Raw genomic sequence first — 26,971 nt, 5'->3', positions numbered from 1 at the left:
AATACAACAGAGATTTGCCACGCCATATTATCCGCAAAGAAATGGACAAGCAAAGGCAACAAATAAAACAATATTGAAGATCCTTAAGAAATTTGTCACTGACACAGGACGAGACTGGCATCTCCAGTTAAATCCTGCTCCTTGGGCTTATAGAATAGGAGTACGCACCCCTACAGGAGCAACACCATATTCCTTGATCTATGGTACAAAATAAATACTCCCCATTGAAATAGAAATACCGTCTCTAAGAGTCTGTTTACAAAACATCATATTAGAGGAAGACTATCGAGTAACAAGATAACAAGAGCTAGAAACGCTTGATGAAAAGAGACAAAATGATTTCAATCATCTACAAGCTTATCAAAACATATTGAGATGAAGTTATAATAAATGAGTCCACCCACAAAATTTTGAAGTGGGAGATCTAGTTCTCAAAGAGAACCAAAGGAACTTGGCAGAACGAGAAAAGATAGGGAAGTTTGAACCTAACTAGCTAGGTCCTTTTATCATAACAAGGATTATAGGCAATGGAGCATATAATTTGGCTACCATGGAGGGAGATCCACTCTCTGACCCTATGAACAACATGCACCTTCAACGATATTATACCTAAGGGCTAGGTTAGTTTAGGTTTTACTTTCTGCATTGCATATCATTTTATTCAAAGCACTGCATTACATATAGTTTCTTTCTAAGCACATCATATTTAATTTCATATAGCAGCACCAATAGAACAAGACAACTATCCAAGTTTGTCATTCGTTTGCATTTCAGAGAAACAAGGGTCATCTCCTTTCTTAGATATTCGGACATGAAGTCTTTGAGATTCTAAGGTCATTCATTGTCAACATTAACTTGTTACAACACTTTACTTATGGTTGGGTAGTGATTTCACTATTTGAGACTTGTTAACCCAAAATCTATCAATTGCTATATCTCAAACACAATAACAAAATTTCTAATTCATTCTAGACACCTAGTTGATCATATGACTAGTGAAAAATCTAAATTTCTACTTCAACGCCACTGTAATTGTCACACCCAAGTAGGTTTCATTACTTACAAAGTCAAGGCAAGAAAAGAAAGGAAAAGAAGAGCTATGCCAAATATTCATCTCAAGACAAAAGAGAAATAATATATAACTGAAATATCATGCATACAAAGTGCGACAAAAAGCTTGACTATGGGAACATGCAAGTAACTCCATCATGGCTATGAATGCCTCTTGGCAATGGAGCAATATTTGCAAAATTATAGTCTATAACTTCGTCGGAGCTCTAAAAGCTTGCTGGCTGCGAGGTTCTATTCGGGATGCTTTTGAAGTTAGGATAATCCACATAGCTAGTCATATAGGATGCTAAGGATCTTTAGTGGATACAAGAGAGGGAATTAACTCATCTGTACACACATGGACAAAAGAAGATCAAAGTGTCAAGAACCAATGGGGAAGTTTTTCGCTTCTCCATTTGTAAATCCTAGTCACTAAGTGTGTTAATTTGGATGTTCCAAGGGACCTTAGGGATTGATTGACCTCTTATCTATGAAATGTTTTGTACCTCCATTTTCAATTGATGTATTACAATCGACCTTATTCGAATAGGAAAGGCATCTTCATCATGCATCTTGCATTAACATAGGTCATATCAAAAATTCATTGTCTCTGCATGCATTTCGTAGATCATCATGTCATACAGGTCTGCACACTAGGGGCATAATTGAAAAAATCCAAACAAAATCATAAAAAGTACTGAAAAAAATCCTAAAAAATCATATAACGTCCTTTGAAAAAATCCAAAAACAATGAAAAACTTAAAAATCCAAAAAACAGTGAAAAACATAAAATTCAAAACAGTGGAAAATTAAAAATACCAAAAACATCTGCAAAATATCCTGAAAAAATCAATGAAAAACATTCAAATATGTGAAAACTTAAAAATACCAAAAAACATTGGAAAGAGTAGTTAAAATACCAAAAACATTCGCATAACGTCCTTTGAAAATACCAAAAAATCTGGAAAATGGCCTAAAAAAATTAAAAAACATTCAAATATCGATCCACATAATCCAAAAACATTGAAAAAGCTCTTGGAAAAGAACTAAACAATCAAAAATTAAAAATCAATAAAAAAACTTGCAATAAAATGTCTCGCAAGAAATAAATACCCTAGTAGATATCCAACAAATGCTTCGTATGAAGTTAACAAAGGATACGACTATCTGGTCAAACATCTACAATCAAATGATCAAACTGTCTTATCAATCGTAACATATCCATATCAAGTGATCATTATCTTGTCTTAAACAAAAGAGGATACACTCAAAATTAGACAGGTCAGTCTTAAATGGGGTCCGCAACTTTCTAAGATCAGACATTATCAACCATCACATCAAGCAACTGAGAACGAAGGCACAAGGTCAGTATAGCTGCTAAATTTTGTTCGGGTCAGTCTTTATCTTTTATCATTTGGCAACAAATTATGTTCCTATGCTACTCAAGGATGTCCACAAGTGACTAGAGGAGCCATGATGGGCATTAGCTTTTTCTTTGTTTGCTATTTGTGGTGTGAACCGATGAAGTTCTAGGGAAATTGCTCTAGTGAGTGTCTGTGATAGGAGCATTCAGCTATTGAATGCCACACATACCTCGACCCCTAGTGTATTTCCTAGAATGGAGGGGTTTACTCCTTGTCTGTTATGTGTTTGTTTCTTCAATGAGATATCTTTACATCTTGGTTCCTTATACCCTGGTGTGCTAAGCTTCATTGTTCAATAATAAGGCTCAATGATGAATATATATTGCATAATAAAATAAATGACACAGGTTTGTGATTCATTCAATTTCATTCTCATCTCATATGTTTCTTGATAGTTTGTTGATTTCCCATCTTCTTTCTAAATATTATTCTTTCATCAATCTCTTCTTTCTTTCATCTTACTAACATTTCCTCAAGGTATATTCTAGCATTATCATACAAAAAACAAAAATGCATCCATATAAAACAAAAATGCATCCATATAGTTTCAAGGTGCATCCATATAAAACAAAAATGCATCCATATAGTTTCAAAGTGCATCCATATAAAAAAAAAATGCATCCATGTAGTTTTAAATTGCATTACATCATTGCATTCATAACATCATTCATAATTCACATAGAATCATATAAAAACCACTGCATTCATAAAACATTCATAAAAGCATTCATGAATCATATACACATACACCATATAACTCATAACATCATTTAACATACATAGAAAGCAAAGCATAATAGATCGCTGCCAAAACACTGCATATCATATATATAACTCAAAAATGCTAATGTGTGTGAATACAATAAACAAGCCGGAAGGCTTAGATAACATGATCAAAATGTCTCAACTGACACTGCCTCTATCAGTAGGTGGGTCATGCCCACTAGATCCTGCCCCAGGATGTCGAGGTGGTCCCATAACACCACCACTTCTCATCCTCCATGTGGAAGTCCTACTAGAACTAGAATGACCTCTAACAACACTAAAACTAGGAGCTCTTTGTCCCTCAGGTACAATGCCATAATAAAGTTGTCGATAATAAAAAGCTTCCTGTGCAACATAATAAAGTCTGTCAGACTAACTTCGTGCATCAGTACTTGGAGCAAAGTGCTGATCATAGGCAACCTAAATCATCTGTGACCATCTGATGACCTCATCTCTCTCCCTCTGGAGATGATCCCTCTTGGTCTCTAGTGAACCGTAGTCTATGCGGTAAGCCTCTTGCTCGACATCTCGTCTGGCAACCTTGTCCTCTAGACTCTGAATCCGTGCTCTGAGAATCTGTGGATCATAATCATCCCTATCACCCACCTATCCTCCTCCACCCTCAGCAACAAGAACATCCTCCAGCTCTGGCATATCAGTATCATCGTCATCTTCACCATCCTCACTGCTCGATGACCCTAAAGAATCATCATCATCTCTGCTACTAGTAGACTTAGTGTCTCCACCAATGTCTATGTCCTCATCTTCTCCGTCATCTCCTCCTTCCTCCTCTCCTCCCTCAACTCCTCCATCTCCCTCATCTCCCCTCTCAGCTAATCCACCCCCCTCTCCTCCTTTGACTCTCTCCTCCATGTCTATCCTCAGGCGCTGTCTAGGATGTTGAATCTGTTGTGCTATAATTACAACAACAGGATCAGTAAGTGGAATAGGCCTATGTGTGGCCCACCATGCATCAAACTCTGACGTAGTTCCTAGATCTACTGCACCTCTACCCCAATCCCAAAGTAATGGCTGAAGAGCATCAAACTCAACAGAAGCAACATGTGGATGTATACATACCCCCCAATCAGATACCTCCTGAGATACACGAGCAAAATAAGCAGTAACCACCGGTGTAACCTGTACCTCCCTGAACTGTCTCAATACCCGTCTTGGAAGAGACATCTCAATAATCCACTGCGTCTCAAATGCCCTACCAATAATATATCTCTGCTATCGGTAGAAAGGCAAATGCACTGCGTCATCCGCCCAACCGGGGCAATCTAAGTATGGTCTCCAAATAAAATGTTGCAGAATATCAAGTTGATGCCTCCAATACAAGGTGTTACATGAACCCCTGTGTCTAATACCCACTGTGTACCTATAAGCATAAGGCTCACCAGGCTGCAAGTCAACATGAATAACATGTCTCACAATAGAAATGTGCTCCCATGCCCACGTCTGGAGAAATGTCACACCACAACTGATAGACCGGTATCCAATTTATACAATGCCATGCATCTGATAATACACCATGGCTAGAAGACACAGACCCCACACATATACTTGTTGATACACAATCATATCATGGAGCACTCTACCCCATACGACTGGAAATCCTTGACCTCGTCTGTCCAGTATCAACAAACCACCGACAACACTGCATAGTACAATAGTTAGATCATTGTAATCTAATCGAGCCCAAGGGATATCATACCGACCACTGATCTGTAAATCCTGTATCTCACACTCAAAAAGGGCACACAATCTAGCAATGCCATCGTCATGGTCATACACAACTCTCTCACCATGAATCAAAATACGCAGTATACACCATACATCCTCTAAGGTAATGGATGCCTCACCAGTAGGAAGATGAAAAGAACATGTCTCAAAATGCCATCGCTCTATCAAAGCTATAATCAAGGCCCTGTTGGCCGCAACCTCTGGCAAGTGTAACACATAATATAAACCAAGCTGTCGGATATGCTCGATCTCCTCATCAAGTAAATCGGCACAAAGGTCAAGTCCACGGGGTCTGCTCTGTCAGCAGTATAGCACTCCAATGTTCTCCTGCATAGAGAAAATGTTAAAAATATTAGATATCGGATCACAAGAACATAAAAAATTATCAGACACATGACAAAAAACCTTCACATACAACAAATGCTTGATGTTTTACACCAATGCGTGACATTAAACACCAATGCAGAACAATAAAGGCTTATGCGTAACATTAAACACCAATGCGTAAAGAAATGAGCTAATATGTAAGATTTATAGCGAATGTGATATGCTAAGCACAAATGTGGTACTTTACAGTGTATGTGGTACATTTAGAATGAATGCAGTATGTTTAGTGTGAATGTGTGAAAATCGACAGGCTAATGCGTGATGCAAGGAAAAATTGGACACTACAATTTTTTTCAAAAAATAGCAAAAACAGGTAAAAAATCAGGCAAAAATTTAGAAACATACCATGCCGCCAATCCCTGGAGGTCTCTGATAAGAACATAGTCGGTCAGATAGGTGCAATCGAGCTCTATAGCCAGCCACGATGATCAAATACTCAAAAGGAAAGCACAAAATTCGCAGAGAAAACCAAGAACTTACCAAATTGCAAATGAGCAAATGAAAACCTAAAATCTCTATTTATAGCTCAAAATTAGGGGGTTTTGACACCTCGACGCCCGCGGTCCCCGCTAGCTTCAAACAACTTGTAGCCTACTCAAACGATTTCGAAATTGCATGAAAATTCACACGATTGCTCATTATACTGATATCGAAAATATGGTCTCAATTTTCAAATTTTTTGACCACCTTTTTCGAGGGGGAATACATACACAATACAGTGGTACCAAGGCATACTGGGGCAAAATTTTTCATTTTCTTTGAAACAACGTCATTTCAACATTGTCTCAAAGAGGGGCAAATGTAGACACCCAAAAATGTCTCATTGATCATGTACTAATTATTCTTCTAATTGATTAAATAATTCTATAATTATTTAATTAAGTAAATTAATTTTATTCTTCTAATTTCATATTTCCTCATAATCTTACTAATCATTCTATTTCTTATTCTTGTATCATTTAATCATTTTAACCATTTTCTAATGTTAATTATTATTTAATTAATTCTGATTAATTCCCCAATTTAAATAATCTTTATTATTTAAATAAATTCTATTTTCAATTTCTATCTCTAATCAATTAATCATTCAACCCTTTTCTAAATATTAATTAAAGGGCTTTGGCCCTAGCTCGCCCGGCCGTGGATCACAACTTAAGGTGTGGGTATGCTCCCCATGGTCTTAAGTTCGAGTCCCCGGCTGTGTTAACTCTGTGTGTGTTGCTGCCTTGTGAGCGAGTCATACACACTGGGGGATTAGTCTCGCTTCGGCGAGGACCCTCCAGATTCCATGATAGTGAATATAAAAAAATAAAAATATTAATTAAATATTTATTATTTAATTAATTGTGATTGAATCCTTTAATTTAAATAATCTTTATTATTTAATTAAAGTCCATTTCTAAATAATTAAATAGTTTCTTTAAATTATTTAATTAACTAATTAATTCTTCAATTCCAAATCCCCAAATTCTAATTTCATTTAATTTCTAATTTCTTCCAAATTCAATTACATGCGCATGATTTGAAAAATCAAATTGAAAATCAAAGTCAAGTTCTAAATATATTCAAATACTAAATTGAATTTAAAATAAATTCAATTATTTGAATTAAATCTCATGCAAAGATTAAATTGAAAATTTAAGTCAAAGTGCAAGCACATGCTAAATTAATTAATTAAATCATTTATCTCTCCAATCTCTATTTTCATCTTTTAGTTAGCTTTTTCTAAATAAAACTTTCTTTGTCATCTTCTTAATTTCCTCCAATCATCCTTTTTCTTCCTTCAGTTGGCTTTTTCTCAATCAGTTGACTCATTTAATCTATTCAATCTATTCAGTTTCACCTCCAAATCAACAGTTCAACTATCAATCTTCATATGAGCTCACCTGAGTTCCACCTCTTGATCAATCTGTTCCACCTTTCAATCAATCTTCTCCAAAAATCTATAAATTGAGCATTCAATCTCCATTTTCAACAATCACAAACTTTGAATCTTTGTGTCACTTGTAGGTTGCCAGCGCAATATTTGAGAGGCATCATACCATAGAGAGGAGAAGAGAAATGGAAGTTATACGCAGTCACAGAATAGGGAGTTTTGATTGAATTACTTTATAATTCCTATTTTGATTTGATTGTGTTATTTCATTGTCTGTTTGTTTGAATTCTTTGATTAGATACAGATTTGTGATTTCCCTTTGAATTCTAATTGATGCTTTAGAGATGAATTCTTTTACATGCGACACAAAGCAATAAAACCGATTTCGAACTTGATTGAACAAGAATCGACTGAGCGAAGCGATAAAACCGATTCTGAACTTGATTGAACAAGAATCGATTGAGCAAGGGATAAAACCGATTCTAAACTTGATTGAACAAGAACCGATTAGCAAGAGAGAATGTCCAGCGTGATTTGATGTGATGAAACTTAACGATTTGAAGATTGATATAGATAAGGACACAAATTGTTATGCCCCTAGAGATTTCTTTATTTGACATTGAAGAATCTCAACTTAATGCGATGTGATTTAGTTAAGATGCCCCTAGTAACAAGGTTTAGTTGATTTTCTTTGACTGAAAAGATTTCTGCTTGACTTTAGATGAAGATCTGAAAAAATTCTCGAGTTTTGAATAATGATAATCACTGAAAAGATGTAATGAATATGCCCCCTTGGGAGAGAAATAGAAATATAGCGAGGGTACAACGATTTTAGGCAATTTTGAAAAGATAAAAAGATTTAGCGATGATAATTTGAGCATGAAGATTGATGTTGAAGATTTAAAATCAGAATTGATTTGAGTGCAAAATGATTTGAAAAAGCGACCAGAAGATGAAAATACCAAGTGGTCAACGTTGTGAAATTTTGACTAGAAAATTGACGTCAGATTTCGATTTTGATCCCGAAAATGAACTCAGGACAAGCGATTTAGGCAAGGGTACAAATTTTATGTCCATCAGAGCAAGTTTGAAAATTAGGGTTTGGACTATAAGGGGTTCATTGTGTCATTGCCAATTCATTTTTACCTCTCAAAGTTAAAAATTTGAAAAACCTCCTGCGAAGAAAAATGGCAATTCCTATTCAAGAGTATTGATTCAAGCACCAGAGATGACATAATCAAGCTTAGAATTATCCCCCAACAGTAAGTGATTGATCTCAAGCCCTGTGCATTTCTCATTTTTTGATTTTTTGTTGAATTTGGCATTTTAAACTTCGTGTGAAGTCGTCTTGTGTTGTTTTATTGTGCAGTTTATTACTGTTTCTCGTACGAGTATCTGACAATTTTTGTTTTGTCATATAGGGTTTGTCGTCTAGTGTCGACCCTTGTATCGTACAAGAGTGCTCTTTAGAGACTATTTAATCATGCGACATGTTACTATTTGTCATAAAAGAGTGTTTACTCATGTGACTCATAATGTTTTATCATACGAGTTGCTGCTTGAGTGTGGTAACTCGTATGGAAAACAACAAGTATTTTTAAAGGTCCAAATTTTTTTTTTGGATTGTCAATGTTGTAAATTTGGATTCTTTACCATGTTTAACACATTCTTAGTGCAAATTTGATCATGTACTAATGATTTGTGTGTTCGATTTTGCAGATTCAGTTGCCTGATATTTAGTTTTGGTGTACATATCCGCCAACTATGAGATTAGTGCGTGACTTATCAGACACATAGAGAGGTCACATTGGGTTGTGTGGATTTGGATACTTGTTGCAGATGTCGGATATCCGTGTGAATCAGGGTTTGTTGACCGCATTGGTTGAGTGTTTCCATTATGAGCATAACACCTTTCATTTGCCAGTTGGAGGGTTGATGATCACTCCTGAGGATATTTATAGAATATTGAGGATTCCCTTTGTTGGAGATAAGGTAGATTGTGATTTGATTCCACGGCCGGGCATTGAGGCTCTCAGACGTATTTTTCATGATGATAATATCCTTGATTGTGCTATCAGTTGGGACAATTTGTTGAGTAGGTATGGTGCAAAGTACCCTCTTGCTTGCATTTTGGTTGGCATGATTGGTTGTTTCATGAGGCCTAACAGAGGACAACAGGGATTCTTATGTGGATGGGGTAGAATACTAGAGAGATTGCTGACTCATCTAGTTAGATTAGGTTGGGGTTCATACTTACTCATGCATATGTACCATGAGATGCATGAGATCGCCTATTGAGAGGGGAAGAGAATGGCAGGAGGTGTCCTAGTTTTGCAGATATGGGCATGGGAGCATATCCCGATTGGAAGACCTATTATGGATGATTCGAGGGAAGCACATCAACCTCTCGTATGCTAGTATTCGGGTTATATCACACAGTCCAACCTGGGCAAGACTGATTTTTGGAGGAGGCAGTTAGATGACTTGATCTCTGTAGTATAGAGACCATATAGGGGTCTAGAGAAGTGGGATGATTGGAGGGTACATTAGAGAGATATGTTTATGACTACACCTCTCATTGATAGATTGACCACTATTATTGAGCAGTTTGTAGTGCCTAGGGTTTTGAGGCAGTATGGGAGACCACAAAGTATATCCCAGGAGTTTACAACATATGCTAGATTTGGGGATGAGGAGAGATGAGGATGGGCACCCAAACTCTCATATGCCTTGACCATCCAGGAGATAGCGGGTTTACAACCATAGAGATGGGAGTACCTGGAGGATGTGGTAGACACAAGGGTATTGCTCTAGTATAGAGATTGGTTTCAGAGACACCCCTTTCCTCGATTTATAGATCCTGGAGAGCATGCACCTCTTATAGATGAGGTTGAGGAGGATGCACTAGCACAGGCACATGGACCAGAGTAGGTATAGGGATGAAGAACAGATCTACCTAGGTGAACAAGAGGTGATTCTGGTGCGAGTAGCAGTAGGGCACCAAGGAGAGGTTGACATCGACAGAGAGGGGAGGGTGGATCCTTAGGAGTTGTTTCGGTTGAGGCTAGCAGGACTAGGGTAGTAGAGGTTGGAGGTGAGGAGGAGAGAGCGACTCCTCAACATGTGAGACAACAGAGAGATGAGTAGGGAGGTGAAGAGGAGGAGGTGGGGAGAGACATGGTTCGGTCTTTGAGGGTGAGGGTGACAAGTTTGCACTCACAGTTGATAGTGTTGCAGACGTAGCTGGTAGAGTGAGATAGACAGATCATTGAGATCAGAGCTGAGCACGATTGATAGATCGTAAAGATGAGAGCAAAGCGAGATGCTCTTCAGCAAAAGGTTTTGCGTCAGACGAGCTAGACATCTTATTATGTTGCAGCTTATAGCATAGTGATCCCAGTAGCACAACATGTTGTGTTGTACTCTTAGTATATGGTTTGATTTGAGGGAGATAGGGCACCCAAATAGGATGATGGTCAACAAGCACCACCTCCTCCAACTGGCGATGAGGGAGAGGAAGAGATCTAGATTTGTATACCTCCTAGATTTTTTTATATATCCCATTTTTGTAGCTTATACGATTATTGCTTTGATTAGACATTGTACATGATAGTTGATATCATTTGTACTCTTAGACACTGAGACTATGATGAGATATACGAGCTCTTGATTTGATTTCGTTGTACTTGTGTTGATCGATAATGAGATGTCTTTCTATATGCTTTATTCTATATGTATGCATGTATGCATATCATTTCAGTATGGATATATGTAATGGAGATGAATATGGATGTTTGTTTTTTGTTTCTTTTTCATATGCAAATAAATGATGAAAATGAGTAACTAGTAATGCAAATGTTTATTTTTCATGCAGTAATATGAATGCAAATAAATATATATTAAAATGTATGGATCTATTTAAGATTCTCATGTATGCAGCTAACATCTCAATACACAAGTAATCGATTAGAAAAATGATGATGAAAGAAAAAAGGTACCACTTGGCCGAGAAATGATGATTGTTTCAGACTCTCATTCAAAAGATAAAGAGATCATTGTTATCATGCCGAAATCACTTGAAATGCAAAAAATTTAGAATGAATGCAACTTAAACTTAGTCAATGGATTTGGTATGCTTAATTATCATCATTGAGCCTTTTACAAACACAACTGGCAAAATAGAGTTCCTTCCTTTTTATATGCAACTATTGATTATCTTGTCGGCAATGACCCTTTTATCGTTCATATCCTTAGAGATATTACGCATGCATCCGAATTTCACATTAAAGAAAGTCCTTCAAAATAGATAAATAAATGACTCCAACCTACCTGTAGCGTACAAATAAGTGGAGTCGAGGTATGTGTGGTGATTTCACCTTGATGTGAAGGCACTTATCATAAACACTCAACTTATTAGATGTTTCCAGATCATCAGAATCATTCTTACAAGAAGAAAACAAAGAAAAAGTATTATGCCTCCAATCCTTGCTCCTCTTAGTCAAAATAAACTTCCTCGAGTTACTTAAAGGGAATCATAATTGAAAACCAATTTAAAAGACAACATGCAAAGAAAATTTTAATCATATCTCAAACAATTTAATGATTGTTTTTAGTGGATGACCTGATACTACTGACAGAAAGATGACTTGGTTAAACTGCTTAGGACATTTATATTAATTAGTCGATTACCCTAAGACTAGGACATTGATTGGTTTCAAGCCATGAGGGTTCCAAAAGAACCTGTATGTCACAAAAGTGACTAAAAGATATGTACAAGCTAAAGCAAAGATGCAGGAAAGTGGGAATGAAAATAGGCAATGTCAAATTTGCATCGATAGATGGAGCACTATATGTATAAGAGGCGTCTGTTTACCAAGTTTTCACTTTCTTGGCAAAGATCCCTTCCTTTTTTTTTTACTACCAAGGTGCCTGTTTACCAGGTTTTCAACAAGGTTTTTTTGTTTTTGTTTTGTTTTTCAGGACTTTATAGCTGTACAGGTTGCTAGAGCAAAGAATACTAAGTGAATAATTTCTTCAATTGGATGGTGTTGATCGATTCATAGAGTTGTTCTCCTTTCGATGTTGAGAGTTGATAAGCACTAGAGCCAAAGACTGCAATAACAATGTAGGGACCCAACCAGTTGGGTTCAAACTTCCCTTTGTTGTCTCGAAACTGTTGATTTTTAAGATTCTCTCTCAAAACAAGGTCACCAACCTGAAATTCTCTGTGTCGAACTTTCTTGTTATAACTTCTAGACATTCTCTTTTGGTACGCTCTCAGATGATCAAACAACACTCACTCACATTCATCCAACAAATCGAGCTCTTAAAATCTAGATATTTTGTAGTCTTCATCAGTAACTAGATTGAGCGAAGAGACGAAACCGATTCTGAACTTGATTGAACAAGAATTGACTGAGAAAAGCGATAAAACTGATTCCGAACTTGATTGAACAAGAATCGACTGAGCAAAGCGATAAAACCAATTCCGAACTTGATTGAACAAGAATCAACTGAGCAAGGGATAAAACTGATTCTGAACTTGATTGAACAAGAACTAATTAGCAAGAGAGAATGCTCAACTTGATTTGATGTGATCAAATTGAACAACAATTTGAAGATTGATTTAGAAAAAGACAAAAATTGTTATGCCCCTAGAGATTTCTTTATTTGACATTGAATAATATCAACTTAATACGACGTGATTTAGTTAAGATGCCCCTAGTAACAAGGTTTAGTTGATTTTCTTTGACTAAAAAGATTTCTGCTCGACTTTAGATGAAGATTTGAAAAATTTCTCGACTTTTGAATAATGATAATCACTAAAAAGATGTAATGAATATGCCCCCTCGAGAGAAAAATCAAAAGATAGAGAGGGTACAATGATTTTAGGCAATTTTGAAAAGATAAAAAGATTTAGTGATGATAATTTGAGCATGAAGATTGATGTTGAATATTTAAAATCAAAATTGATTTGGGCGCAAAATGATTTGAAAAAGCGATCGAAAGACGAAAATGCCCCTAGAGATTTCTTTATTTGACATTGAAGAATCTCAACTTAATGCGATGTGATTTAGTTAAGATGCCCCTAGTAACAAGGTTTAGTTGATTTTCTTTGACTGAAAAGATTTCTGCTTGACTTTAGATGAAGATTTGAAAAAATTCTCGAGTTTTGAATAATGATAATCATTGAAAATATGTAATGAATATGCCCCCTTGGGAGAGAAATAGAAATATAGCGAGGGTGCAACGATTTTAGGCAATTTTGAAAAGATAAAAAGATTTAGCGATGATAATTTGAGCATGAAGATTGATGTTGAAGATTTAAAATCAGAATTGATTTGAGTGCAAAATGATTTGAAAAAGCGACCAGAAGATGAAAATACCAAGTGGTCAACGTTGTGAAATTTCGACTAGAAAATTGACGCCAGATTTTGATTTCGATCCCAAAAATGGACTCAAGACAAGCGATTTAGGCAAGGGTATAAATTTTGTCCATTAGAGAAAGTTTAAAAATTAGGGTTTGGGCTATATAAGGGGTTCATTGTCTCATTATCAATTCATTTTTACCTCTCAAAGTTAAAAATTTGAAAAACCTCTCGTGAAGAAAAATGGCAATTCCTATTCAAGAGCACCAATTCAAGTGCTAGAGATAACATAATCAAGCTTAGAATTACCCCCCAATAGTAAGTGATCAATGTCAAGCCTTGTGCATTACTATTTCTCGTATGAGTATCTAGAAAATTTTGTTTTGTCGTATGGTCATATAGGGCTTGTTGTCTGATGTCGACCCTTGTATCATACAAGAATGTTCTTCAAAGACCATTTAATCGTGCGACATGTTACTATTTATCTTATAAGAGTTTTTACTCATGCAACATGTTACTATTTGTCGTATAAGAGTTTTTACTCGTGCGACTCGTAATGTTTTATCGTACGAGTTGCTGCTTGACTGTGGTAACTCGTATGGAAGACAAGTAGTATTTTTAAAGGTCCAAACAACAATTTTGGATTGTCAATGTTGTAAATTTGGATTATTTACCATGTTTAACATATTCTTAGCACAAATTTGATCATGTACTAACGATTTGTGTGTTCAATTTTGTAGATTCAGTTGCTTGATATTCAGTTTTGGTGTACATATCCGCCAACTATGAGATTAGTGCGTGACTTATCAGATAGAGAGAGAGGTCACATTGGGTTGTGTGGATTTGGATACTTGTTGCAGATGCTGGATATCCATGTGAATTAGGCTTTGTTGATTGCATTGGTTGAGCATTTCCATTCTGAGCATAACACTGTTCATTTGCGGGTTGGAGAGATGATGATAACTCCTAAGGATATTGAGGATTCATTTTTCTAGAGATAAGGTAGATTACGATTCGACTCCACGACTGGGCATTGAGGCTCTCAAATGTATTTTCCATGATGATACTATCCTTGATCGTGCTATCAGTTGGGATGATTTTTTTAGTAGGTATGGTACAAAGTACCCTCTTGCTTGCATTTTGGCTAGCATGATTGGTTGTTTCATGATGCCTGGTAGAGGACAACATGGATTCTTATGTGGATGGGGTAGAATGCTAGAGAGATTGTTGACTCATCCAGTTAGATTAGGTTGGGTTTCATGCTTACTCACACATATGTACCATGAGATGCATGAGGTTGCCTATCGAGAGGGGAAGAGCATGGCAACATGTGTCCTAGTTTTGCAGATATGGGCATGGGAGCATATCGCGATTGATAGACATATTATGGATGATTCAAGGGAGGCACATCAACCTCTCGTATGCTGGTATTCAGGTTATATCACACTGCCCCGCCTGGGCAAGACTGATTTTTGGAGGAGGCAGTTAGATGACTTGATCGTTGTAGTATGGAGACCATATAGGGGTCTAGAGCAGTGGGATGATTGGAGGGTACAACATAGAGATATGTTTATGAATAGACCTCTCATCGATAGGTTGACCACTATTATTGAGCTGTTTGTAGTGTCTAGGGTTTTGAGGTAGTATGGGAGACCATAGAGTATATCCCAGGAGTTTACAACGTATGCTAGATTTGGGGACGAGGAGAGACGAGGATGGGCACCCAAACTCTCATATGCCTTGACTATGCTGGAGATAGCAGGTTTACAACTATGGAGATGGGAGTACCTGGAGGATGTGGCAGACGTGGGGGTACTGCCCCAGTATAGAGATTGGTTTCAGAGACACCCCTTTCCTTGATTTATAGATCCTGGAGAGTATGCACCTCCTATAGATGAGGTTGAGGAGGATGCACCAGCACAGGCACAAGGACCAGGGAAAATACAGGGATGAAGAGCAGATCTACCTAGGCAGATAGGAGGTGATCCTCGTGTGAGTAGAAGCAAGGCACCAGTGGGAGGTTGAAAATGACAGAAAGGGGAGGGTGGATCCTTAGGAGCTGTTGGGGTGAGGTTGGAGAGATTAGGGCAATAGAGGTTGGAGGTGAGGAGGAGAGAGAGACTCCTCGATAGGTGAGACATTAGAGAGATGAGTAGGAAGGTGGAGAGGAGGAGGTGGGGAGAGACATGGTTCGGTCTTTGAGGGTAAGGGTGATAGGTTTGTAGTTATAGTTGAAAGTGGCATAGACGCAGCTCGTAGAGCGAGACTGACAGATCATTGAGATCAGAGTTGAGCGCGATTGACAGATCGCAGAGATGAGAGCAGAGCAATATGCTCTTCAGCAAGAGGTTTTGCATCAGACGAGCTGGGCTGGTCCCAATAACGCAACAGGTTGTATCGTATTCTCAATATATGGCTCGATCTAAGGGAGCTAGGGCACCCAGACAAGATGACGATTAGAAGGCACCACCTCTTCCAGCCGGCAATGAGGGAGAGACAGAGAGTTAGATTTGTATACCTCCTAGAATTTTTTATATACCCCATTTTTGTAGCTTATACGATTCTTGCTCCTATTAGACATTGTATATGACAATTGATATCATTTGTACTCTTAGACACTAAGATTATTACGAGATATTTGAGCTCTTGATTTGATTTCATCCTACTTATGTTGAGCTATTTTGAGATGTCTTTCTAAATGCTTTATTCTATATGTAGGCATATCGTTTCAGTATGGATATATGTAATGAAGATGAATATGGATGTTTTTTTTTGTTTCTTTTTCATATGCAAATAAATGATGAAAATGAGTAACTAGCAATGCAAATGTTTATTTTTCATGCAGTAATATGAATGCAAATAAATATATAATGAAATGTATGGATCTATATAAGATTATCATGTATGCAGCTAATATCTCAATACACAAGTACTCGATCGGAGAAATGATGATGAAAAAAAAAGGTACCACTTGGCCGAGAAATGATGATTGCTTCAGACTCTGACTTAAAAGATAAAGAGATCATTGTTATCATGCCGAAATCACTTGAAATGCATAAAATTTAAAATGAATGCAACTTAAACTTAGTCACTGGATTTGGTATGCTCAATTATCATCATTGAGCCTTTTACAAACACAACTGGCAAAATAGAGTTCCTTCCTTTTTATATGCAACTATTGATTATCTTGTCGACAATGACCCTTTTATCATTCATATCCTTGGACAGATTACGCATGCATCCGAATTGCACATTAAATAAATTCCTTCAAAACAGACAAAGAAATGACTCCAACCTCCCCATAGCATACAAATAAGCGGAGTTGAGGTATGTGTGGTGATTTCACCTTGATGTGAAGGCACTTATCACAGACACTCAACTTATTAGATGTTTCCAGATCATTGAAATCACTCGTACAAGCAGAAAACAAAGAAAAAGTATTATCCCTCCAATCCTTGCTCCTCTTAGTCAAGATAGACTTCCTTGAGTTACTCAGAGGGAATAATAATCAAAAACCAATTTAAAAGACAACACACTAAGAAAATTTCAATCATATCTCAAATAGTTTAATGATTGTTTTTAGTAGTCTTGTTTTGCTTGTTTACTCAGTGATAAAACTCAGTGGTAGTGTGGAGATAGATGACTGACTCAGAGTGGATGACCTAGTACTATCGACAGAAAGATGACTTGGTTAAAATCCTTAGGAAATTTATATTGATTAGTCGATTACCCTAAGACTAGGACATTGATCAGTTTCAAGCCATGAGGGTTCCAAAGAACCTAGATGTCACAAAAGTGACTAAAAGATATGTACAAGCTAAAGCAAAGATGCAAGAAAGTGGGAATGAAAACAGGAAATGTCAAATTTGCATCGATAGATGGAGAACTGTAGGCACAAGACACATCTGTTTACTAGGTTTTCACCTTCTTGGCAAAGATCCCTTCCTTTTTTTTTTTACTACCAAGGTGTCTGTTTACCAGGTTTTTACCAAGGCATATTTTTTTAATTTTTTTTGTGTTTTCAGGACTTTATAGTTGTATAGGTTGCTCGAATAGAGGATACTAATTGAAGATTTTCTTCAAGTGGATGGTGTTGATCAGTTCATGGAGCTAATCTCCTTCCGATGGTGAGAGTTGATAAGCACCAGAGCCATAGACTGTAGTAACAATGTAGGGACCCAACCAGTTGGGTTCAAACTTCCCTTTGTTGTCTTGAATTTTTTTTTTTTTTAGGATTCTCTCTCAAAACAAGGTCACCAACCTGAAATTATCTTTGTTGAACTTTCTTGTTATAACTTCTAGACATTATCTTTTGGTACGCTCTCAGATGATCAAATGCCACTTGCTAACATTCATCCAACAACTTGAATTCTTGCAATCTAGATATTATGTAGGCTTCATCAGTAAGAAGACCTTGCAAAGAAACTCTCAAAGAAGGTATTTCCACCTCAATAGGCAAAACTACTTCGGATCCATACACCAAAGCAAAAGGTGTAGCCCAGTATGTGTTCTGATACTTGTTCTATAAGCCCATAGTGCAGGATTGAGCTGGAGATGCCAATCCTTTCCAAATTTGTTTACCATTTTGTGCAAGATAGTTAGAAAATTTTTGTTAGATGCTTCAGCTTGTCCATTACCTTGAGGGTAGTATATGGATGACCAATGTTGTTTGATTCTGAACTATTCACAGAGCTCATCTATATCTTTGTTTTTGAACTGCCCTCCATTGTTAGTCACAATTGAAGAAGGTATTCTATACCTGTAGATAATATAGTTAAAGATGAACATTTCCACTTGTTTACCAATTGCTTTGATTAGCAGAACCGCTTCTACCCACTTAGTGAAGTACTCGATGACAGTTATGATAAAATTATGTCCATTAGATGATGTAGGATAGATTTGGCCAATGTGGTCAAACTCCCATTGTTGAAAAGGCCAATGTTTTGATAAAAGGTATTAGATCCCTTGCTGGAGCATGTTTGAGATTCCCATGTAGCTGACACTTCTCACAAGTTTTAGCAAATTTCATAGCATCTTTTTCCATATCTGGCTAGTAGTAGCCAACCCTTAGTAGTTTCCGAGCTAGAGTAATACCATTTGAATGAGATCCACAAATACCTTCATAGACTCCAGATAAAGCACGTTGGGATTCTTCAAGTTCTAGACACCTAAGCAAAGTACTATCCAAACCCCGCTTATATAGATCATTAACGACGATGACATACTGTGAAGCATTTCAGATTAGGTTTCTTTTCTCATTACGGGTAGGATTATCAGGAATAATTTGGTCACACAAGTAAGACTAGATATGACTATAGCGAGAAGAGTCTTGACTAATGATAGAATAGACCATCTAGGAATCAGGGGAATCATAAGCAGGATAATGTAACTCTTCCACTAGGAATTCATAGAAGAACTCAGATTCTTGTAGCTATGGTATAGATACTAAGGTAGCCATAGCATCTGCTGCTCTGTTTGCTGATCTAGGAATCTGCTGAAATGATACAAAGGTAAAGTATTTCTTGAGGTCATCAACCATTATTTTATAGAGCATCAACTTTTCATCCCAAGTCTGATATATATCATTGATCTAATTGATAATCAACTGAGAGTCTCTATAGATGCATAACTCAACAAACTTCCATTCGATAGCCAGTGTGAATCTATTTACCAAGGCTTCATAATTTGGAATATTGTTGGTACAAGGAAAGATAATCTTATATACCTTTGGGATTGAGTATCTCTGAGGAGTGATAAAAAGGATTCCAGCATCGGAACCTTGTTGAGTGAAAGACCCATCAAAAAACATTTTCCAGGATTGCAAAGTAAGGTGCATGATGGATTCATCTGGAAATTCTATGTGCAAAGGCTGATTGTCTTTAAGCAAAGCATCAACAAGTTGATCTGCAATGATCTTTCTTTTGATAGCTTTGCATTCTATATATTCAATGTCAAATTCTGTGAGTATCACGACCTATTTAGCCAATCTTCTTGTAAGTGCTGATTTGCTTAGAAGGTATTTGAACAAATCAATCTTAGCCACCATTTTGATAGAATGTGTTAGCATGTAGTGTTTTAATTTTTGTGATGCAAAGACCAATGCTAAACAAGCTTTCTCTATGATAGTATAGTTCATCTCATAGGACACTAAGGTCCTGCTGATATAATATATAGCTCGTTCCCTTTTGTTCTCATCCTGTTATGCCAAAAGTGCCCCCAGTGATGTATCAGTAGCTGATATGTAGAGAATCAAGGGCTTGCCTTGAATTGGTGGCATCAATATAGGTGGATTAGAAAGATAATTCTTGATCTGCTTCAGGTGATGTTCACAATCTTTATCCCAGTTGTATGTAACTCCTTTCGGTAATGCCTTTGTGAATGGTTGAACCTTGTCTACTAGCTGAGAGAATAAACATCTTATGGATTGGAGCCACCCTTGTAGAGTCCTCATTTGATTGACATTCTTTTGAGGTGGCATTTCCATGATATCCTTAACTTTTTCTGGGTCCACTTCAATCCCTTTTGCTGAAACAATGTATCCTAGGATCTTGCCAGATGTGACTCCAAATGCACATTTCTTGGGATTTAATCTGAGTTTGAATTTTTCCATCCTATCTAATATTGGACCTAGTTCTGATAGATGTGTTGATCTTTTCATAGATTTGACTAGAGTATCATCGACATAGACCTGCATGTTTTTGTGCATCATGTCATGAAAAAATGTTGTTACAACTCTTTGATAATTAGCATCTAGATTCTTTAAGCCGAAGGGTATTACATTCTAGCAGAAAGTTCCCCATGCATAGGTGAATGCTATTTTCCCTTTATCCTCAGGTGCAATTTTGATATGATTGTATCCGAAAAAACCATCCATTAGAAAATACATTTCATAACTACCAGTCATGTCCACTATCATGTCTATGTTGGGCAGTGCAAAATCATCTTTTGGACAAGCTTTGTTTAAATCTCTAAAATATGTGCAAACACGTATTGATTTGTCAAGTTTGGAAATAGGTACAATATTAGATATCCACTTAGCATAATCAAATGCTTTGATCAATCTAGCTTTTAGTAATTTTTCTAGCTCAGCTTTAACAAGTAATGTAACATGAGGATGCATTTTTTGGAGTTTTTTCTTAACAGATTTAACTCCCGGAGTGATAAAAAGATGATGCATTATGAGGTCAAGATCCAAACCTAGCATATCAACATATGTCCATGCAAAATTGATCTAATTTTCCATGAATAAATCAACAAATTCTTTCAGTTCTTTGGCTGACAAGGATTGAGATACATGTATGGTGCACTGAGATTCTTCTGTCCCAATGTTTACTAGTTGTGTAGGTTCAATTAGCACTGATAATCACTCTTGAAAGTGATCAAGCAAAATGTCAAGTATCTCACCTTCAGGTGCCTCATAAAGGTTTTCACCATTAGGTACGTCCTTTATTTTTACTATTTTTTATTATAAACACCGCCACAGTGTGGTTTTCACCATCAAAACTCTTCTTTTTCTTATTTTGATTTTTACGACTAAGATACTTGACATCTGCTGATGTCATGTTCTCACTTTTTTCATTGGTGGAAGAGCCCATTTGTTCAACTGCATTAAGATAACAAGCTAATGTATAGTCATTGGCAAAGGTAGGTATATTCAACGGTTGATCTTGGAGAGTATAGTCAATAAGCTCAGGATGTACTAGGGATAAATATTTAACAAGCTCAAGGGAATTCATGGTATTGTCATCACAACCTCGGACCAACAAGTTGAGTTCTAGAAGACTACCTTGCGTAAGCGTCTCGAGACTAGGTAGAGTTAGAACACAATTATCGAATTTTACGTTAGTATTTAGGGAACCTAGTCCAACGTACCTACCACTAGCACCGTCCTCTACTTCAGACAGGAATACATATCATGGTTCGACAGTAATAGGTTCAACAGATAGAGTTTCGACATTCATGACGAAGTATTCATAGTTTGGTGTCAAATAGGTAATATCATAAATAGATCTTATTTCAGAGTGATCAGAGTTAGAAGATGAAGCCTCAATATCTACATATTTGATGTTGCAAGTTCCTTTGTAATTTGGTTCAATGATCACTTGTAGTTGACATACCTGTAGACATAACCTTGATGACTCTGTTAGTCTCTGTCGTCTTTTCCATTCAGCTTCCTCTGGACTAATGACCAGCCCTACTTCTGTAGCCTCCAATTCCTCATTTGTAGTCTTCTTTCTTTCAGCTCATTAGAGGGAGATATAGTAGGTGAAGAATTTTCTTGTGCTCTTCCTTCTTTCAGCTGTTGTTCATAGTGATGCCCTGCAAAATGGACAAGATTAGTAAATGACAAACAACACAAGAAACCAGAAAATCGTTAGTGTTAGTCAATCAAAAACTAATCTAAATAGGCATACCAAGAGAGACACTAAAAACATGAAAGCATATTTAACTAAAGAAGCAAATATGATGAGGCATCTCCAAATACCTCCTAACATGCTCTTAGCTCTTTCTCCCTTGTTCCTCTCCTCTCCAAGTTCCAAAATAGTGTAGCTCTCAGCAGCTTTTTGCACTATGGATGCTTATGGAGGTTTGAGATTGAAATATTGCTCTAAATGTAAATAAAGAAGCTAATATTAAGGTATTGATATTAAAATGATTGATTTTATCCAAAATGACAAGATATTAATTGATTATGCTAAAATGCTCTCTTAAAATGTCTATAGCTTAAATGCATGCAAGTTTTCAGGATCTGGATTATGAAGGAATGGGCTCTATTTATAGGAAAAATGGAGCAATGGATGGCCAGGATTGAAGGGTTTAATCAAGGGTCAAGCTTGAAAGTTGGGGATCCATGTGCACAATTGGCACCAATGAAATGATGACAAATGTCCACATAGGGTTGGGTTGAAAGAAGAGGTTGGAGGCATTAAAGGCCTGAGAAGACCTCATGTTTATCTAAAGGCTAAGGGTCAAGTCTAAATTAAGATTACCCATTGAATTAAGAGTTAATCCAAGGATAAACCTTTGTGCAAATGATTAAGAGATAATCATGGTCAAAGCATTAAAGGCTTGATGAGACCCTTGGGTTGAGTAGAGGTTGAGTCAAAACAAATGTTTTAACCATGTGGGAGGGTTGAATTAACCATTAATGGTTATTGGAGACTTTGGGGATTAAGTGGTTGAAAGTTGGAAGCCTTTAATGGTTATCAAAGACTTTGAGCCATTGAGTGGTTGAAGGTTGAAAGCCTTTAATGGTTATCAAAGACTTTTAGACTTTGAGAAGTGACTCCATTTTGCTTATGAATGTGACAATAATTAGGGGATGGATTAGGCTAATTAGGAAGGGGTTAGAAGAATCTAGAAGGGGATTAGATTTTTGCAAGTGGATTTGGTGGGTGAGGGAAAATAGGATTTTATTAAAAATAAAAATTCATTTATTTCAATAAAATGTGTGCAAGTTGCATTTGTAGGAAAATGCAAGTGGGGTGGGGATAATGATTTAAATAAATGTTTTATTTAATTTATTTAAAAGAGGAAAAGGGGATTTAATTAAATAAATTGATTTTATTTATTTAATTGATTGAAATTTGATTTAATGAATTAATTAAAATAAATTGAATAATTTATTTAATTAATAGAAGAATGTTTGGGGATGAATTAATTAAATATTTATTTAATTAACTGATGGCTAGTGGATTTTTAATCAAATAAATACAAAATATTCATTTAATTAAAATGGACAGATTTGTGTGACTACATTTGCCCCTCTTTGAGACGGTGCGGTTTATCGCATCGTTTCAAAGAAAGAAAGATAGGTGTGAAGAAATGCCCCATAAAATGTGAATTTAATGGGTGGGATGCCCCCTCGAGAGATGGGCCGAATTTTTTTGAAAAATCGGGCGATCTCTCGAAAAAGAATGAAAATTGGCAGGGTGTGAGAAGAGAAGAAGTTAGAACTAATGATGAAAGAATGGGAGAAAATGGAGTGAATATGAAGAAACAACAAGCCAACGAGTACCCTGAGGTCATGCAAGAGATACATAGCAGATGTAGTGTGGGGTTTGGATTGATGCTATACAATTGATCAAAATTGGTTGGACAATTTGGTGCAATCGGTTTAATTGCCTCGGTCGAGTCAAAGCGTGACAGGTGATGTCAGTTGGGCGCTTGGACAAGATAAAGTCTGAGTAAGTGAATCAAAGTGACCTGATGAGACTTAGGCAATTGATGCAATTGCCCGATGAAGTCAAGGTATATGAAGCAAAATACTCGTTGAGACGTAGACAATTGATGTAATTGTCCGATGTGATTGTGTTTGATTGGTTGATCAATTGATAGTGTGTGCGTGTGATGGATGGTTGTGGGGAATCATGGCAGCCCCGTTGAGACTAGGCCATTATGATAAATGCCTGATGTAGTCTAGGATTACCATGATCGATTACCTGTTGAGACTCGAAGATACTTGATCAGAGTATCTGTTGATAGTCTAGGTGTGTGTGAGTCGATGTATCTGTGTAGACAGAGTAACTTGCTTGATTGTGTGGATGAATGAGGATGGGAAACACAATCCCTCCTATTAGAGATGGATGGTGATGAACGTGGCTTGATTGGGTTGATGGGAAACAATGAAGGGTATGTGATGTTGATTATCGAGATGGGGAGGGTTGGGGGGGTTCGATGTTAGAAGAAATGGAGGACCGATGACTCATTCCTATGGAAGAAGAGGAAAATAGAGTATGCATTATTATGACTATGTATGCATGATATGCAACTATTATGAATGTATGGATGGTTGGAATGCAACGGAATGTAGTATATACAGATGAGATGGAATGACGATCCATAGTGCTCTATTTTCATCATTGAGCTTTAAAATGTTGTAAGAAAATACAAGCAACTTGACATATAGATTCAAGATGACCAGAGTATTTCTTACATGGATTTTATATAGCAAGTTAATACAAGCAACTTGATATAATGGATCAAGTTGACCAGAGTATTGCTTGCGGAATAGACAAGGATTATCTCCTTTCATGCATGACTTGGATCGTCCTCCTTGATCTTAGGCTGATCATATCCTGAGACAAGTGCATACCGTACTAAGAGATAAAACCTTTATCCAGTTTGGATGAGGTAGGAGGAACCAAAGAAAAAGCATTGTACCTGTAACCAAACAGTATATATACATAAAGAATAAAGAATAAGGATCTTTGGTAATGGTTCATGCCCATATGGTCGAGGTATACACTGTAGTCAGCAAGCCGTAATGATCTATGACTGCATTTTGCATAAGATCACGTAGCTTGGTGAACTTCCACGTAGACACCATTAGTACATGCCCCAGAACTTCATCGGAAGTAATGCGCAAACGATACAAAACAATGCTGAAAGATCTCAATACAGATAAACAAATGATTGTACTCATAAATCAACCAAGTATTTGATAGCTTAACATAATTTTCTTGTCAAAGAAAACGTCATCTTGTCTTTGTTTTTGATAAGGAAGGATGCATCCTTGTTTTAAAGACAGTTTGGATTGTGGATGTTGATTGTGTGGTTGATTGGTAAATGGTCATTGTGTGAGTAGTTTGTCAATGTTTGTTTTTGGTATCTGCATGGATGAGTATGTACAAGGTGTTGCCATGTTTTTGTTTATTTTCGATGGTTTTTCATTGTTTTTTGGATTTTGTATTGTTTTGAATGTTTTTGGTATTTTGTTGTTGGTTTGAATGTTTTTGGGATTTTGTTGAGACATTTTCCAATGTTTTTGGTATTTTTGATGATTGCCTGAATGAAGAGTGTAATGACACATAAGACAATGTAGAATCCACTTTCATCAATAGGCTAAGGGTATTGCCCCCAGTTTTTAGACCTGACTATGAAAAGGTGGGATACTAGACGCATGGAGTATTTTCTTAATGACAAAGTGACTATGAAAAGGTGTTTATTGGAGGTAGGGGCCGGCGGAGGCGGAGGGGAGTGGTGGGAGAGAGGCGGGTGGCACCTCGGAGGGAGGGAGGACAGGAGAGAGCAGCTCCAGTGGTGAGAGGACGGGGTGGACTGCCCCTACAGGTGCCAGCAGCACAGGGTCCCAGAGAGGGACAGAGACAGGTGCAGCCAGAGGGACAGAGACAGGTGCAGCCACAGGTACCTATACAGGCACAGGGACAGGTGCAGGCAGAGGTTGAGGGACAGGCACCTGTAGAGGAGGAGCCACAGGCAGAGGCGGAGAGCGGAGACTCTGAGGAGGATGAGGTGGTGAGGCTGCGGGAGATCTACCAGGGCCAGGCAGATGAGATTGAGGATTTGGTTCGAGAGAGGAACCACCTCAGGATCAGGGTCCGAGACACAGAGCGGGAGAGGGATCAGGCCATCCAGAGATACACAGAGGCCGAGACAGCTCTGAGGGCAGGTAGGCGGGCAGCAGAGGATGCAGGGGCAGGCTACGCATATGTTTTGCGAGCCGGAGAGGAGATCGCCTACTGGAGGGATCTATACTATGCAGCCGTGCCAGCAGATCAGCGGGCTAGGAGCTTCCATAGATGTCGCGCACAGCGACGGCTATGGGAGGGAGCCGCAGGAGACAGGCATCCAGCGGTGGGGTCATGGGGCCTCCACCACCACCAGAGAGACAGGGGGATCCAGGGGCGGGTCCATCTATAGCTCAGACTCCGTCGAGGCGAGGCGGCTCCGAGGGAGGGAGTTCCTCATAGCTATAGTGGGCTCCCATTGTATCAGTAGATGTACCATTGTTGTATTGTAGACACCTGCGGGTGATTCTTTTGTAGCCATATGATTCTTTTGACTTCATTGTATCATGACACATTTTGAGTATATATGAGAGATGATCCATTTTGCGGCAGCTATATGCATGTGTACCTTATGTGATGAAATGTTCTTATGTGATACATGTTTTATGATATGAATGCAAATATGATGCAATGCAATATATTTTTTTTCTTTTATGTTGTATATGTGATGCATGATGCAAATGTGAATGTATGTAATGCAAATGAATATGATACTGCAAATGATTATTTACATAATGAAAATGTGAGATGTGCTAACATGAGTTGTATGCAGGATGTGATGCAATTGTGATATCTATATGTATGTATGAAATGCTTATATGTGGTGATGCAGGTGCAACTACATGAAATGCAAATGTTTTTGGTGTGTCATTATACTCAGTCATGTGATAGCGGGCTACGTGGACTCGAGAAGGACAATGGAAGTCAATCAAGAAAGGGGGATGGAAGACAGAAGATATGAACGTGAAAGAGCTTCTTGTGCGTTATCATCATTGAGCTTTATTATGGCAGAATAGGTTATGACAATCGAGGCATTTATTCGGC

At 37.4% G+C, this 26,971-nt stretch overlaps 1 protein-coding gene across 1 annotated transcript; it reads right to left on the bottom strand.

Annotated features, from left to right (window-relative positions):
- Nucleotides 1-3,845: 3,845 nt before the first annotated feature.
- LOC131875157 (uncharacterized) lies at nucleotides 3,846-4,424 on the bottom strand. The gene is made up of 2 exons (XM_059219191.1): nucleotides 4,320-4,424; nucleotides 3,846-4,145 (listed from the first exon to the last, which is right to left on the bottom strand). The coding sequence occupies exons 1-2, from the start codon at nucleotides 4,422-4,424 to the stop codon at nucleotides 3,846-3,848; spliced, it is 405 nt and encodes a 134-aa protein (XP_059075174.1).
- Between the last annotated feature and the right edge of the window lie 22,547 nt (nucleotides 4,425-26,971).

This window comes from Cryptomeria japonica, chromosome 4, assembly GCF_030272615.1.
Source record: "Cryptomeria japonica chromosome 4, Sugi_1.0, whole genome shotgun sequence".
Lineage (NCBI taxonomy): Eukaryota > Viridiplantae > Streptophyta > Pinopsida > Cupressales > Cupressaceae > Cryptomeria > Cryptomeria japonica.
Note: the sequence above shows the minus strand (reverse complement) of the source record. Positions and strands in the feature narration are given on the sequence as shown.

What these genes read in the sequence shown, in the direction of transcription:
- LOC131875157 (XM_059219191.1), bottom strand. Translation starts at nt 4,424, where the DNA reads ATGTCTCTTCCAAGACGGGTATTGAGACAGTTCAGGGAGGTACAGGTT. An exon ending in AGGAGGTATCTGATTGGGGG is followed by an intron (nt 4,146 to 4,319) that starts GTATGTATACAT and finishes ATAGCACAACAG; the next exon opens with ATTCAACATCCTAGACAGCG.